Raw genomic sequence first — 16,062 nt, forward strand, 5'->3', positions numbered from 1 at the left:
AAAAAAATCTCTGGCATTTCTTCACAAGTTCTTTTAAATGTCACTTTGTATTTAAGAAACACGTGCCCTTTAGTCATTATTTGGGTAGCACACATATTCTGAATGCCTTCGGCAGAATTCAAATGAGCCATTTTAATCTAGATTAATTCCAAGATTACAGTGAGATTAATCTAGGTTAAAAAAATTAATCTATGCCCACCACTAATTTTTATTCATTTTCACTTCTTTAAAAAAAAAACTTATATTCTAGCTTCATGCATTCTTTTTCTATCAACACTTGATACGCAATGCTTTTGTTGCTTGTTTCTGCTTCTTCTTCGCCTGTGTTTTGATCCGGAGATTCTGTACTCTTTCAGAAGATGTGTAACAGCACCTCCTAACGCTTAACATTGAAAACATGGATAGCAGGAAAATTCTGCCAATGGCAGAGAAAGAGTTAATATTAAATTAATAAAAAAATAAATAAATTAGGCCAGCATGGATAACAAAGTTGCACATAACAGGGCTCCAAAAAGACTAAACAGCATACTATACAGGCTAGGCTAGCCTGTTTATGACTAATTGTCAGTTTGTTAAAGTGAATATAAAGAGTTATCTACTCATCTACTTTACTAATAACAAATGGTTGTAGAATCTCTTTATCTACTTCATCAGTGATACGGTACCATAGAAAACTAAAGTATGGTTTAAGATGCATGTTTGTGCGTTTACATGAAGTAAATTAGTCTTTAAGAATCCCTGTCCATCATTCTATAATAATTATAGAGCACACAGAGCTGTGTTTGTATCAGAATAGATCCTAACTCCACGGTGTGCTGCCCTATTTAAGAGCATGACTGAGCTGTCATTTAGACAGGAAGAATAGGGAAGAGAGCAAGAGCATCCCTAGGGAAATCAGAGTGATATAAAAGTATTCCAGTGCAGGTGACAGAGAGAGAACAAGAGAAAGAGACTAATCACACGGCTTCAGTCAGAACCTGGGTTTTTGGAGTCACAAGTCTGTGTTGTTTCCTAAAGAGCAAGAGATCGTCAGACAGAACAGAACCCGATAGAGTTAACAATCATTTCTTTGATGGGGATTGCCTGAGAAAACACAGAATATGCTCTACTTATTCCCACAAGGAGCTCTGGAGCTGACAAACGGCCATTTTCAAGTTTTCCTATAAATTAGCTTAAGATATGTTTCCAGTTCCTGTGTGAATGAGCAGCAGGTGCTCCGGTTAAATCTGACAGCTCCACTTGAGAAATCAGCGAATCTCAGAGGACTCGTATAAAAAGCACACTATCACACACCTGACACACTTCTAACCCACTGGAAGGATGATAATCAAAGTAACCCTGCAACCCTCTGCAAACTGAGCCGAAGTCAATGAAGCATTTACAATTACATTTATTCATTTAGCAGATGCTTTTATCCAAAGCGACTTACAAATGAGAACATTAGAAGCAGTTAAACTAACAGTAGGATGACAATATGCAAGTGCTATGACCCTTCTCAGTTTAATCTAACGCAGTGCATGTCATGTTTTTTTTCTCTCTGAAGCAATGACAGAGTTTAGGGATGTGAGGGATCCTTCACAGCTCAGGAGAGGTAATGCGAGTTTTTAGGGAGTTTGTCTCAAATGTTTTCTCAAAATCACGCAAGAGACACAGAACTAGACATAAATGAGACAATTGTTGAGAAAGAGTATTGCGCTGTAAAATGAATGTGGAAAACAATCCACGAGAGGCCGTCATTTACAGTCATCTTATTATGGATAAAGTGTGTTTTTGGCTTGTAAAATTTATTAACTCGTAATTTATTTTGTTAATAAAATAAGCATGTTATTAAACAATTTAATTCCATACACAATTATACAACTTGATATATTTATTAGACAAAGTGCACAGTCACATTTATCATTCAGAATGCATTTCTTATCAATTAATATGCATTTACATTATAATAATTATTCTTAATTGCATGATATTTTTAATTATTAATAATAATAATACATATCTTCTTTTTATAATATTTCTAACAAATTTTAACACACATAGTTAAATGTATTATTATTATTAATAATAATAATAAAATACATTTATTTAATAAAAACATTAATTATCAATTAATAAATACATTTCTCATGAGGTGTTTTGAAATAATACTAATAATATCTGAAAAAGTCACCCGGCAAGCAACATCTGTCTAACTGTAGGCTGTTTACGGTTGAATGCAACGTCACAACAATCTGCATTTTACAGTGGTTTCAGTTGTAGCTCATTAAATCCAAATATCAATATCAGAAGATGCACAGCTAGTAATCTGATTTTGAATGAATCTTGTAAGAAACGTTGGAGATGATATTGCAATTTACGACTTCTGAATGCAGATTTTGGTAAACAGCGTGGGAAATAGTTGAGATGGAGGAGACTAGGTTGTTTTCCTCACAATGAAACTCTGATGTTTTTGCCAATTTTTCATTTGTTCTCAGTTTGATCTGATTAAATCCAAAAGGTAATCAAATAAGAAGTTTTACAACAGCTAATCTAGACTTGAAAGAATTGTATGAGAGATGTTTGTGGTGAAATTGTAATGCATGATACATTTTTTTCTGAGGATCCAAATCTGATATTTTGCCTCTATGTTTCTCAATTTGTTCTCCATTCAATATCACTGCTGTCTGGGAGAATCTGATAATGTGATATCTTTTCTTATGGGACAACGAGTGGGGAAAAACAAAAGGGAATGAGCGAGAGAGAGAGGAAAACTGTGAAAAGCACATCCAGCAATGCGAGAGGAAGCTGGCTGCACGTTGCCGCTTGTTTCTCCTCAGCGCTTCACGCTGTGATTTGTGGCTAAAAATATCCGGCACATGACTGAGGCGCATTCACAAACACATGCACAGGACGGGAGGGGAGAGGGGAAAGCAGACAGACGCAGAGAGGGAGTTTAGGAACAGGGGCACAGGTGCATAAAAGAACAAAAGATGGGGGGAAAAAGGAAAGGGAGTTTGGAGGAGCAGCGGAAGAATATAAAAAGGAGGGCGGCACTGCAGTTGTCCACGACACGTGACGGTGTCCACAGAGAGACGCGAGGAGACTTTATAAAATATCAGGCCCAGACGCACCGATGCACACAGCATCTCCAGTGTTCCTCAGTCAGAAAACACAGTAGTTTGGAAGGATTGGTGCTTACCAGGCGAGTTTGAAGCCTCTCATTGGTGCGGTGCTGGTAGCGTGTTGGGTACGGCGTCAGGAGGCTGCATGATGAGCGTGTCCCGCTGTGCCGTCCCATTCAGAGAGATGATGGTCTACGTACTCACCTCAACTAACTCTAATACTAACGGGATGTCCAACCATCCAGATGGTCCCATATAAAGCTGCAGGACCGATCCTCTCGCGGTCACCAAACAAACTCGCGCGGCGTCTTGAAGTTGCGGTGCGCGTGTGTGCGTGTATAAGCTCACTCGTGTGCTCTGTCTCTCTCTCTCTGCAGTTAAAAGCTGCAGTCGCTGAGCCGAGTGTTACTGAGCATGCTCATCGCTCTCCCTCCCTCGCCGGTCTGCTTCTCTCAGACGTACGCGGTTGTTTGGTTAGCTGTGACTGTCCCCTCTGGCGAGCGAGCGGAGGTCAGGTGATGTGGGTTTGGGTCGTTCACTGGGGTGTCTTCTGGTCTTGGTCTGGGAGATTATGAAGACTTGTTGCCCTCCCGTCAGCCACAATTAAGTCTTGAATAGTGGCTGGGATACTAATCTGCTAATGCACACATACTATGGCTTTGTTCCAAAAGCTAGCAAGCCTTGCTTGTCTACTACCTACATCTTTTTCTCTCTGTTATAGCCTTCCGTCCACATTGAGATGCTGTTTTTGTCTTGAGAAAACTAAGCTTTTTGAAGAAGCTTATGTACACTCATTAAAATGATGGTTCCAAAAGGGGGTTCCACAAAAGCACTATTTTTGGCTCCCCAAATAACCTTTCAGTGAACAGTTCTTCATTAGATCTGCGCCTTCCCTTCCTGTTTTTAAATCCTGCCTGAAATATTATCCGTATTCCTTTGCTTTTGGATGAACTGCATGTTGTGTATTTTAATGTGTGTTTTTTCCCACACACACACAGCTTCAGATCTCCAGTGATAGACTTGTGCGCGCTGTTATAATTAGGATAAATATATTTTAAGTCATTTGTTTCTCCCACTTCCCACGCACATATCAGTATCTTCTCTCCTGCATCTGCACTCAGCAATTCAAAACCTGTCCCGCGCCGCACTGTTATGTCGGGTCCCGCGGACTGCAGACCTCTAGAATATTCCCTGAGTCACAGTCTAGAGCCCTGCATAAGTGACTTAAAGTGTCTCTATTATGCAATTTTAAAGGCTTCTAATTGTGTTTTGGAGGTCTCCTACAACAGGCTTAAATGCATTGAAGGTCAAAAAACACTTTCATTTTCTTATAATATACATTGCACATCACTACATTTTTTAATGATTCTTAAACGACTCGATGGATGAATCAGGGGCCGTATACATATCGCGTCTACTGCTCCGCGGTCTCCTTCGTTCCAAAGCGTTTGCGCTCCCGGGGCGTCTGTTGTTGCTATGCAACCATGAACCGCGTCGCTTCCATTATGAACGCGCTTGCCGCACGCCTACATTTGAAATAACGAACTTGAGCGCGCAAAAGACACGATATGTGAATAGCCCCTCAGTCTCTTTAAATCCCTCCTTTCTGCGAGCTACTCAGCAGACTGAGCTGTCTGACCAATCAAAGCAGAGTAGACCAATCACAACAGACTGGATCACCTAACCAATCAGAGCAGAGTAGACCAATCACAGCAGACTGCGCCATCTGACCAATCAGAGCAGAGTAGACCAATCACAACAGACTGGGCCATCTGACCAATCAGAGCAGAGTAGACCAATCACAACAGACTGGGCCATCTGACCAATCAGAACAGAGTAGACCAATCAGAAAAGACTGAGTTGTCTGACCAATCAGAGCAGAGTAGACCAATCACAACAGACTGGCCATCTGACCAATCAGAGCAGAGTAGACCAATCACAACAGACTGGGTCATCTGACCAATCAGAGCAGAGTAGACCAATCAGAAAAGACTGAGTTGTCTGACCAATCAGAGCAGAGTAGACCAATCACAACAGACTGGCCATCTGACCAATCAGAGCAGAGTAGACCAATCACAACAGACTGGGTCATCTGACCAATCAGAGCAGAGTAGACCAATCACAACAGACTGGCCATCTGACCAATCAGAGCAGAGTAGACCAATCACAACAGACTGGGTCATCTGACCAATCAGAGCAGAGTAGACCAATCACAACAGACTGGCCATCTGACCAATCAGAGCAGAGTAGACCAATCACAACAGACTGGGCCATCTGACCAATCAGAACAGAGTAGACCAATAAGAAAAGACTGAGTTGTCTGACCAATCAGAGCAGAGTAGACCAATCACAACAGACTGGCCATCTGACCAATCAGAGCAGAGTAGACCAATCACAACAGACTGGGTCATCTGACCAATCAGAGCAGAGTAGACCGATCACAACAGACTGGCCATCTGACCAATCAGAGCAGAGTAGACCAACCACAACAGACTGGCCATCTGACCAATCAGAGCAGAGTAGACCGATCACAACAGACTGGGCCATCTGACCAATCAGAACAGAGTATACCAATCAGAAAAGACTGAGTTGTCTGACCAATCAGAGCAGAGTAGACCAATCACAGCAGACTGAGCTGTCTGACCAATCAGAGCAGTGGTTGGTCTACTCTGCTCTGATTGGTCAGATGGCCAGTCTGTTGTGATTGGTCTACTGCTTACAGCACACATCAGAAACAAAGGACCAATGCCATAAACTTCAGCTCTGTCCGGAGGCGTCCTAAAGCTCAGCGATTGAACACACTGTAAAGACAGTAACAATGACGTCGATTTTACCATATCAATCCGAGCGCGAGTCCGACGATGAAACAATGGAAGAAGCAGTTATTCAACCCGAAGGACGACTTGAGCAGGACGTTTCTCAGTGATACAGTACTTATTTGAACTGTAACTGTAATTCCTCACTATCAGCATTAGCAAGTGTATGTCCATCAACAAACCCATGTGTATATTTCGAATTTATTGCGGTGCACATGAGGGAACTGTATCATTAACTGTATAAATAACAGTGCATACGTTAGCCGAGCACTAACTTGAATGACTGATGTATCATTAAAGTTTGCAAAACAAATCTTGCTCCATCCTTTATCTTTACTCAAAGTAGTAAAAACGACAGACAATCTGCATTAATGGACACAGTTTTAGGTAATGGTGGCCCACAGCTGATTAGCAGAACTATTTCAGTAAGACAATAATAAAGTGAGTTAGCCAGTTAGCCGGAAACTTAAACAATATAAAACACAAAACTACGTATTTTGAACACCCAGTAGAAAATATATACATCAATAATTATTCATACTTACAGTTGTGATTCTGAGGAGCAAGCTGGTCCAGATAAACTGGGTACTGACCCAACTTTCCAGAGCAAGTGTTTTGCGGATCACGCGTTGAGCTTGAGAAGCAGTCGTCAGTAAAATGACGTGTTTGTGGACGGGTCAAGTTGTTTGCAGATGGACAACGTACAACATAGGTGGGCATTATGCGAATGTATTATCTAGCGACGTAGAACTGTAACACAGTGGGATTCGAAATACAAACGACTCGTTTAGGTGATTCAGAGTCGATGCTTTCTTTTGGGAGACAATAACTTCACTTATCGTGCACTTTCAACTTTACAACTTTGCAGAACGTTTACACTCATAAACCGCTATATAACACACTGCAGCAAGAAAGGGAATATTCTGAAGAAGAAAAAAGAGAGAACATAATAGGTGCACTTTAAATCCACTCAGCCTTGTCTTTTATAGGTGAGAAATCTAAATGCAAGAGCGCAAACAAAAGAGATGCGCATTACAGAGTTTGATAGAGACCCACACGACTGACACACACACACGCTCTGACCTATCACGCACACCGCAGCTGTTCATGCCCTGCGGTGCTTCTAGGGATAAGCAAAAATACACATTTTCAAGATACACTGGTCGTGATGTTGTCTGCACAGCCAGATGACCAATTAGTCTTAAGAGAACATTGTATAATTAGGCTGTCATGTCCACCTGACAGTGATCAGACACATTTTTAAGAAACGTATGGACACTAAACGCAGTTCCACTGGCTAATGAGTGAATAAATCAACACAAAATAGGCTAACTAATATATAACATTTAACTGCACAAACTATCTTAGCCATCATAAGCATAAGGCTAAGCTGTAAATGTGGTTTACAGCCGCAATTTGAAGTCTGACAGTAATTGTCTTGGAATTTATTGTGGAAGACAGTGAATGTGTTGCTTTAATGGCTGTAGCGGTGATGCTATAAAGACAATGCATTTAGAGACTTAATCTTTGTAATGTTGCAAATATAACAAGATTTTTTTTTCATGACATCTCCAGAGAAGGTTTTAGCACACTGAAGGCATGGAGCTAATACAACTTATTTTAAGGAGCTAATAAAACTTTATTAACTATTAATTATTTTATTAATAAAATAATATTTAAAATAACACTGGTTTACATCAATGATATTCAGATATTTTCTGTGTGGAGTGTTTGACAGATTCAGACTGTTGATGTTCAGATGCACAGCTTGAGGGTTCTGTTTGATACACACGTAGCACATAACGAAGAAGTCACACACTTTCCTGGAAAATACCCACAGTTCTTGCACAAAACCCACACGCTCCCATAAACACACTTGGACACTAATAAACACACTTATAATGGCATCTCATAGACACCAACAGTAACATGAGGCATCTGACATGCGTCACTGCAGTGTGGCTGCAACACCGATCCAAGCCAAAACAGAGAATTCTGGGAAACTGGATGGCTCTGAGGAGAAACGTGGCTCTAAAGGTGCGTCCCAATTCACATACTCGTGCACTATTCTATGCCTATACAATTTAATATTCCAGTGCGAGTAGTGTGTTCACTTATATATGAGTTTGGAGCAGGAATCCTTTCCTGGACAACTGGTGGAAGGGGTAGTCACCCATGTGAAAAAGACGTACTATTAAATGTATTAAAAATGTACTTGAGTATGTTTTTAGTACAATACAAATATACTATAATGCATTTTTAATACATTTAACAGTACGTCTTTTGGCTCGCAAAATTTCAAATTCGCTGGTAGCCCTTCGGACAGGCACTCTTCAGATTTTGGTTTCAATCTTTTTGGGAAATCGCTTCTCCGAGATCTCTGATGCCAGGAATATTAGACTTTATTTTACAACAAAGCCGAGCATCTCCTGCAGGAGATCAGTCCAGCTCAGTGGCCAGCTTCTCGCATGTTATTTTGTATACATAGATATTTTGAGAAATATTTTGTACCATGTGACATACTGAAATATAATTCTTTGTTGCATCAGCATTCCGACCTTTCTTTAAGCCCCCAAAAGTCAAACCAAAGAGGAAAGAATAGTGTACAAATATATAGCTAAATTACTTATTTTCTAAATAATAAAATCTTCTACAGTAGCCCGAAATGAATTTTACTAGCACAAATAAAAAAAACTATTTTTAATGTAGAAAACTGGTTAGGAGTCAAAACATCAATAAAAAACTTTTTTTCAAAACACAAATATCAACAATTGGATTTAAAATAATCAAATTAGAATCAACAATACAAATATGCATCTGGTTCTAACTGAACTGAAATGTGTGTGTGTGATCAGTGTGGATCATGAGTCTGTGTCAGAGACATCAACTGAAGTGCGCAGCTCCGTTGTTTTAAAATCTGACAGCGTTCATTTTCTGATGGAATAATTCACATATTGAAGTGCAGCAATAAATTATAATAATAACAATATCAGACGTTTTTTGAGGCAAGTAAATGGTGCTGTAATTATTTTATGCTGTTTATGTGGCAGAATATATGACGGTCAAGTCACCTTTATTCACGTAGCGCTTGTTACCATACAGATTTGTTTGTTTCAAAGCAGCTTTACAGTGGTAGTGTGTTAGCACATGGATTCAAACATTCTGACACGCAAAGTAAAGCATTCATGTGAAAGTGGAGCTTTTAATTTAATGTGTTTCTCCTAAAACAGACACGCAGATTCATGAGAAATTGCGCTGCGGATAAATCAGCACGATCAAAAACTTGCGTGTTCATATTTTTCCTTAAAATAACTAGTCAATAATGTGAATAAAGGGAGGAATTTGATTACACTATTTCAGTCTGGAAGCCCGACTGGAAAACACAATAGCCCCGGGACGGCGGGATAGTGATTTTGCGAGCCCTGGTAGTGTTTAGGTGTGTATATTAGTGCCACTAAAATGAATCCCTACAGCCTTAAAGAGGCGAAAAACAGTCCAATCGGAAGATGACAGCACATCGCCGTCCTCAGTCACAGATGTGGAGATAATGTAATGTGTGGCTCACAGTGGAGTGGTGCTGACTGGACAGCTCCTCACAGCACACTCAGCTTACACTGAGACCCACTGCATTATACCTGCGTGTGTATCAGAGATATAAGCAGTCTAACAGGCCATATTTACTTCTTGTAGATGAAAAAAAAAAAAAAAAAATCTATGAAATGTTTGTAAAACAAATGCAAAAGTCTATACAGCTGTTTGCCAAGGTGGCATCCTAACTGAAGTGGAGCCTTATAAGTGTCTGCATGCTACTCACTGTATTATTATCTTAGAGATGCATTCAAATAGTGATAGACCAATTCATATTTTGCCGTTCATTGAATCAGTTCACTATTGGCCACCAGATATCTATAATGGAATTGGCCATTGAAAAACTTACACTATCGTTCAAATGTTTAGGGTTAGTACGTTTTTCTTTAAAAATAAATTAATACCTTTATTCAGCAAGGACGTATTAAATTGACCGAAAATAACAGTAAAAGACATTCATAATGTTAAAAAGATTTCATTTTCAAATAAATGCTGTTCTTTTGAACTTTCTATTCATCAAAGAATGATGAGTAATGTTTCAAGCTTCCACTAAAATATCAAGCAGCATCTGTTTTCAACATTGATAATAATAAGAAAAGTTCCTTGAGCAGTAAATTATCATATTAGAATGATTTCTGAAGGATCATGTGACACTGAAGACTGGAGTAATGATCACAGGAATAAATTACAGTTTAATACTGTATATATAACAGTAACAGCTTTTTAAACTGTAATAATAGTTCACAATAAGAGACTTTCAATAACATATAAAATCTTACTGACTTCAAACTTTAAATACACAGCACACAAATATTGGGTGAAATATTTCATTTTTAATTAGACTAAAATTAAATAAAAAAAAAACTATTTGGCTGCGGTCTCCTCGTATTTAATTCAGTGCTGTGTTAATGCAGTTCCAGGTCATGCAGCTTAACGCCATTGACATATTGATTTGTTCACAACATGTTTCATGCATGTGACTCAGGTGATCAATAACTCCACATATGCTGCAGTCCAGGAGTGCATCCATCATCAGAGACCGCCTCCACTGTGATGTGGGACATCCAACAAAACAGCGGTCATTTTTTGAAAACATGTCAATTTCTGCAACTTTCACTTCCTCCCTCTCTCTGTCTGGGTCTCTCGTCCAATCTCTCTCTCTCTCTCTCTCTTTTGGACACACCCTGCGTGAGGGACCATTGTGGATTATTTTTAGAGCTGCATAGGTTGATGAATGGCAGCCAATGGGAGGTGAGCATTCGCTGTCAGCTGACCGGGTGACTGTCACACCAGTTCAGTGTCATAGTGAGGATATGTGGTGGTATGCGGTAATCCCACCTCCTATAAAACACACACACACACACACACACACACACACACACACACACACACACACACACACACACACACACACACACACACACACACACACACACACACACACACACACTGCTCTATTTCTCTCTCTCTCTCGCTCACTAATCCGTATGGAAAATCCCCATGTGGAAGTGTACACACAGCTGAGTGGGGTAAAGGTGAATTAAGAACGAGAATATTTATTATTCTGATAAACGGCCAATCAGTGGCAGCCCTCATTAGCATATTCTGACCACATAAGGCACAACACGATGTCGAAGCTCAGAAACAGGTTTGTGAGAAAGCGATGGGCAGGACGGATGAAAGTTTAGGCTTGTGAAGTTTCTCTGGCCTTTAAAGCAGCTGTAACTGTGTGGCATTTCCACATCTGTACGAGCTCCAGAGACACAGTACAACCAGATCTCAGTCGACACCTGAAGTCACTGTAGCTCAGACTGCTATTAGTATTCAGGGTTTTGAACTTACACTTCATGAATGATGCCTCAAACTGAGTCGTTTTTGCCCGGCGGATGATAAAACAGCTGAAAGAATCCCACAGAAGACATAAATATATCAGCTCGCACTAGCACAATATATTGGTATATCATACTGATAACATATTTGAACTACTGTTCAAAGGTTTGAGGTTTAAAGATGTTTTTTGAAAAGAGTCTCTTATGCTCACCATTGGTGCATTTATTTGATCAAAAATACAGTAACATTTTTAAATATTATTATGAATAATAATAGCTGTTTTTCAGGTCTCTTTGATGAGAAGAAAGTCCAAAACGGCATTTGAAATAGAAATCTATTATAACATTTATTTAGGGTGACTTTTGATCAATTTAATATGTCTTTGCTAAATAAAAGTACTTCTAAATAGTATATATACTATATATATATATATATATATATATATATATATATCATACTGACCCAAACTCAAAACGAATCTCAAAATTACTGATTTTAGTTTTTAGATTTTTTTTTTTATTTAGACAATAAATATAGAACTGTAATATTGATGAATCCCTTTATAAAAGGAACCAAGTAACCGACTCTCATGGTTTCTTCCCAGCTTCATTTGCCATTTGTTTCTAGATATACTGCATTTTAAATCTCAGTGGCGTGTCATTGTGGCGTCTCCCCACGCTCAGTGTGTGAATCAGCCCTCCTCCTCTTCATCGCCTCCTCAGTGTCATTGTGCTTCCCTTCTCTCATCATTGTCTATGTAAAGGGTTGAATATGCTTACATTCACAAGGGTGTATAGAAACATGAACTTGTGAAAGAGGCAGTGCTGCGTACAGAAAACAGATGCTCTTTCACACACACACACACACACACACAATCCAATTACATCATCCACATCCAGTGTATAAAAACTGTATAGAAACTCAATTTACACTCATTTTTGTCTCTCAAATATAATAAATTGTAATAAAATAAAATGTAACATCTTTAAAAAATCCACAAATGATCCACAAGAAACCTTATTTTATCAGTAAGAATATGCCAAATGGATAGGGCATTCAAATAAGTGACAGATATGAATATGTTTCTTGACAAGATGGTCAGTTTCCATAGAGACTAATGGGCCCCGAAACACTGGAGCACGGTCCCATGACAGACACTTCAGGGCCGCATGCAGGGGCCGATTATACCGTGACAACAAGTGCCGGTGTGTGCTGACGGGTTATTCTGAGCTGATTTTTGTCACTCTCTCAACAGTGATAATGAACACACAAACACACATAGAGAGAGAGAGAGAGAGAGAGAGAGAGAGAGAGAGAGAGAGAGAGAGAGAGAGAGAGAGAGAGAGAGAGAGAGAGAGAGAGAGAGAGAGTCTGTGAGTGTGAAGTTGTGTTTCCTGTGATTATTTAATATGCCACAGGTACACCATGTTCCCGGATCTGTGTACCACAAGTGTGTGTGTGTTTGTGTGGCCTGGTAATCCCTACATTATGCCAGAAAGATGGCAATATCCAAAATCCTCAACAATTTCGGTTCCCCATGAGGAGAACAGCTTATAAATTGTACTACGTGATGTTTTGTGAAAATGTAAAAATGCAGAAAGTTTTCTTTTACAGGGATAGAATATACAGTTTGTACAGTATAAAAACCTGTATATGTCTATGGAGATTCTCCACAAAGATAGTAAACCAGACGTGTGTGTGTGTGTGTGTGTGTGTGTGTGTGTGTGAAATTGGCCGAATGTGAGAGGTGAAAAGGTGCAGATTGTGCCCTCTGGTGGCAAAAACCCCAAAACAAATACACTAACAAAACACACAGTTATGTGGGTTTTCAAAGCTTGATACAGAACAGGATGGCTGATGGCTATTTCGTTTATATTTAATCTGTTGTATACTTTCTTTAAAAGCACCAGTTTGACCTGCAGGAAATACAGTTAACATTTAGACTTTAGCAAATACCCTTACAATACATTTATTATTAATGGTCCCTGTACAAATATAAAAAAGACATAAATAAGATGAGATAAAAAAATTATATATAAATATATACGCACATATATATATATATATATATATATATATATATATATATATATATATATATATATATATATATATATATATATATATACATATATATATATATATATATATATATATAAATATATACGCACTATATATATATATATATATATATATATATATATATATATATATATATATATATATATATATATATATATATATATATATATACATATATATATATATATATATACATATATATATATTACTTTGCGCTCATTTTTACCATCATATTTGAATTGATCTTTAGAAGCTTTAGAATTTGATCTTTAATTTGGCCCTCCATATATTGTAAATTGTCCCTGAATAAATAAATAAATAAATAAAATGAGACAAATTATACAGTGCTAAATTATTTAATATTAAATATTTAAATTACACTTTTTACGTATTCAATCAAAATTCACTTGAACTTTCAAAAGAGATAATGTTTGTAATCTGACTGTCATAAGGGGGATCATCTGAGGGTGGAAATGCTGTATATGAGGCCGATTGCAACATCAGGAGGAGGAGGTTTGAAACACATACAAGACCACATATGTGAACACATATTGTTCAGTCCACATAATATAATGTTCACAGGACTACGTCAGCGCCACAATCCACACAGCGAATGAGCAGGAGAAACCACAAAACTTCCTGCCATACGGGGGAAGATACTGAAGGAAAGACGTCTTTCCTTATCGCCCACCAATTCTGTCTGCCTCTGAGAATGTTTTTGGGTTTTGCAAATAGAGGTTTAATACACACAGGTAGGCACGGCAGTAACACACACTCACTGACCTCACTGAGAATGAATCACAGGAACACAGCTACGGTAGCACCCACATGCCCCTCGAGGACATGCTCACATTCAGTGTCCTCTCTCGACGTACACACACAAACACACTCTGACTCATGGCACTGTACTGCTCTCAAGAGGCTTCCATCTTTTCCATTCACAACAGTGCTCTCGCTCCCTCTAATGCTGCCTGATCTGAGAGGGACTGAGTCAAGCTGCTTTAGTGTGTGTGAGAGCGAGTCCCTCATTCGGCTCTCAGCTTGAGGGGTTTGTGGAAGGGTCGAGATGTTCCTGCCTCAGACAAACTCTGCACAAAACTGACGGGTAAATAACATGATGCAGTATTGCCAAGGGAAAGAGAGAGAGAGAGCTTGAATTTTTCTCTCTGATCCTTAAGAGTTTATGTTGTAGGCAGTAAGTTTATAGTTTGAAAAACAGCCTCTAAACTGTAAAAAAAGTCATGGCGACTCATCAAAATAATTTAAAGAGGTGGTATAATGATCTTTTCACAAGATGTGAAATAAGTCTCTGATGTCCCCAGAGTGTGTATGTGAAGTTTTAGCTCAAAATACCCCACAGATATTTGTATATAGCATGTTAAAGTTGTCACTTTTTGAGGGTGAGCAAAAACGCACCGTTTTGTATCTGTCCCTTTAAAGGCAAATGAGCTGCTGCTCCCGGCACAGGGGGCGGAGCTTCAACAGCTCGTGTCCTCTCACCTCACACAGACGTGCACTGAAAATTTAAACAACTTTTAGCCTTTTATGTTCAAACCAAAGTCAGAAAGATGGAGAGACTCTAGAAGAAGTGACAACATGAAGAAGCAACAGGATATTTCTGAATGGTTAGATGGTGAATTTATGTAGCTGATGTGTAGATATCTTCTAGTCATTGATTAGCATATTCTGTCTTGATAATCTATAAATCGCGTTCCCGGGGGAGGGGTTTATGTAAATTTTAGGGTTAGTGATGTCACTAACCCTGGAGGAATGTCGTGTAGTCTCTACCAGCCGTTTGTTGAAGTCCTTAAAAAGCGATTTCTTTAAAAGAAAATATCTCCCTTTGCTTTGAACTTTGAGTATCGTAACTTTGCAGATGTTGTTTATGCTCAAACAGCAACATTACACACTAACTAAAGTTAGAAAAGTGAAATCATATTCAACCTCCCCTTTAAGAAATTTCATCTTTTTTATAAATTATAGGAGAATCAACTCAATTAATAATCTAATGCCTCCTACAGAGCATTACAGATCATTACAAATCTGTACGACATGGATCTAATACACTTGGGTACAACATGTATGTAGACTGTACCATGATGACACCCATTGAATCAAAGGCTACGATGCAAGATAGAATAGAAGAATAAAACGTTGTTAGCGTGCGCTAGTAAACAAATAGAGCAAGATGAATCTCACTTTGGCAATTGTGGTTTTTATGTGGGTTGAAAAAAAGATGAGGAAGCAAAAGAATATGGAAGCGGTCATGACTACTGAATAGATGCCAACTTGGCATGCCAATTTTGCAAATGGAGCTTGAGGTAAGTAGTTTAAAGTTTTAGCATCATGTTGCGTTAATCAATCCACCATTTCATGTCGCATTTTTATTGGCTAGTCAGTAGACGTAGGTCGTAGCAGCAAACACACTGTGAGACGATCAGAACATTATCACAGGCTATCTTTAGTCTCAAGTCTTTGAACCTCTCTCACTGTACGACATATGACCACCGTTTAGGAGCCACAACCACAGAAATCGCCACGATTGGTCATCTTTTGCCTGGGACAGCCCACAATCGTACAGTGTGTCTATCTACTGATCAATGTAAATGAGCTTCAAACACACCACTTATAAAGAAGCAGAAGCA

At 38.8% G+C, this 16,062-nt stretch overlaps 1 protein-coding gene across 9 annotated transcripts in view; it reads right to left on the minus strand.

The window, feature by feature from the left end:
* Window positions 1-16,062, minus strand: part of gramd1bb (GRAM domain containing 1Bb) — a 150,350-nt gene that overhangs the window by 57,857 nt on the left and 76,431 nt on the right. The window contains exon 1 of one of the 9 annotated variants that reach the window (XM_079874364.1): window positions 3,179-3,474. The exons of 7 other annotated variants lie outside the window; for them this stretch is intronic. In XM_079874364.1, the coding sequence (XP_079730490.1) occupies window positions 3,179-3,201 (23 nt within the window). In that variant the 5' untranslated portion in view covers window positions 3,202-3,474. Of the gene's footprint in view, window positions 1-3,178; window positions 3,475-16,062 lie in introns of those variants that run through there. One more of the 9 variants, XM_079874365.1, reaches the window with a different exon arrangement.

Source organism: Squalius cephalus (genome assembly GCF_949319135.1).
Source record: "Squalius cephalus genome assembly, chromosome: 6".
Classification (NCBI taxonomy): Eukaryota; Metazoa; Chordata; class Actinopteri; order Cypriniformes; family Leuciscidae; genus Squalius; species Squalius cephalus.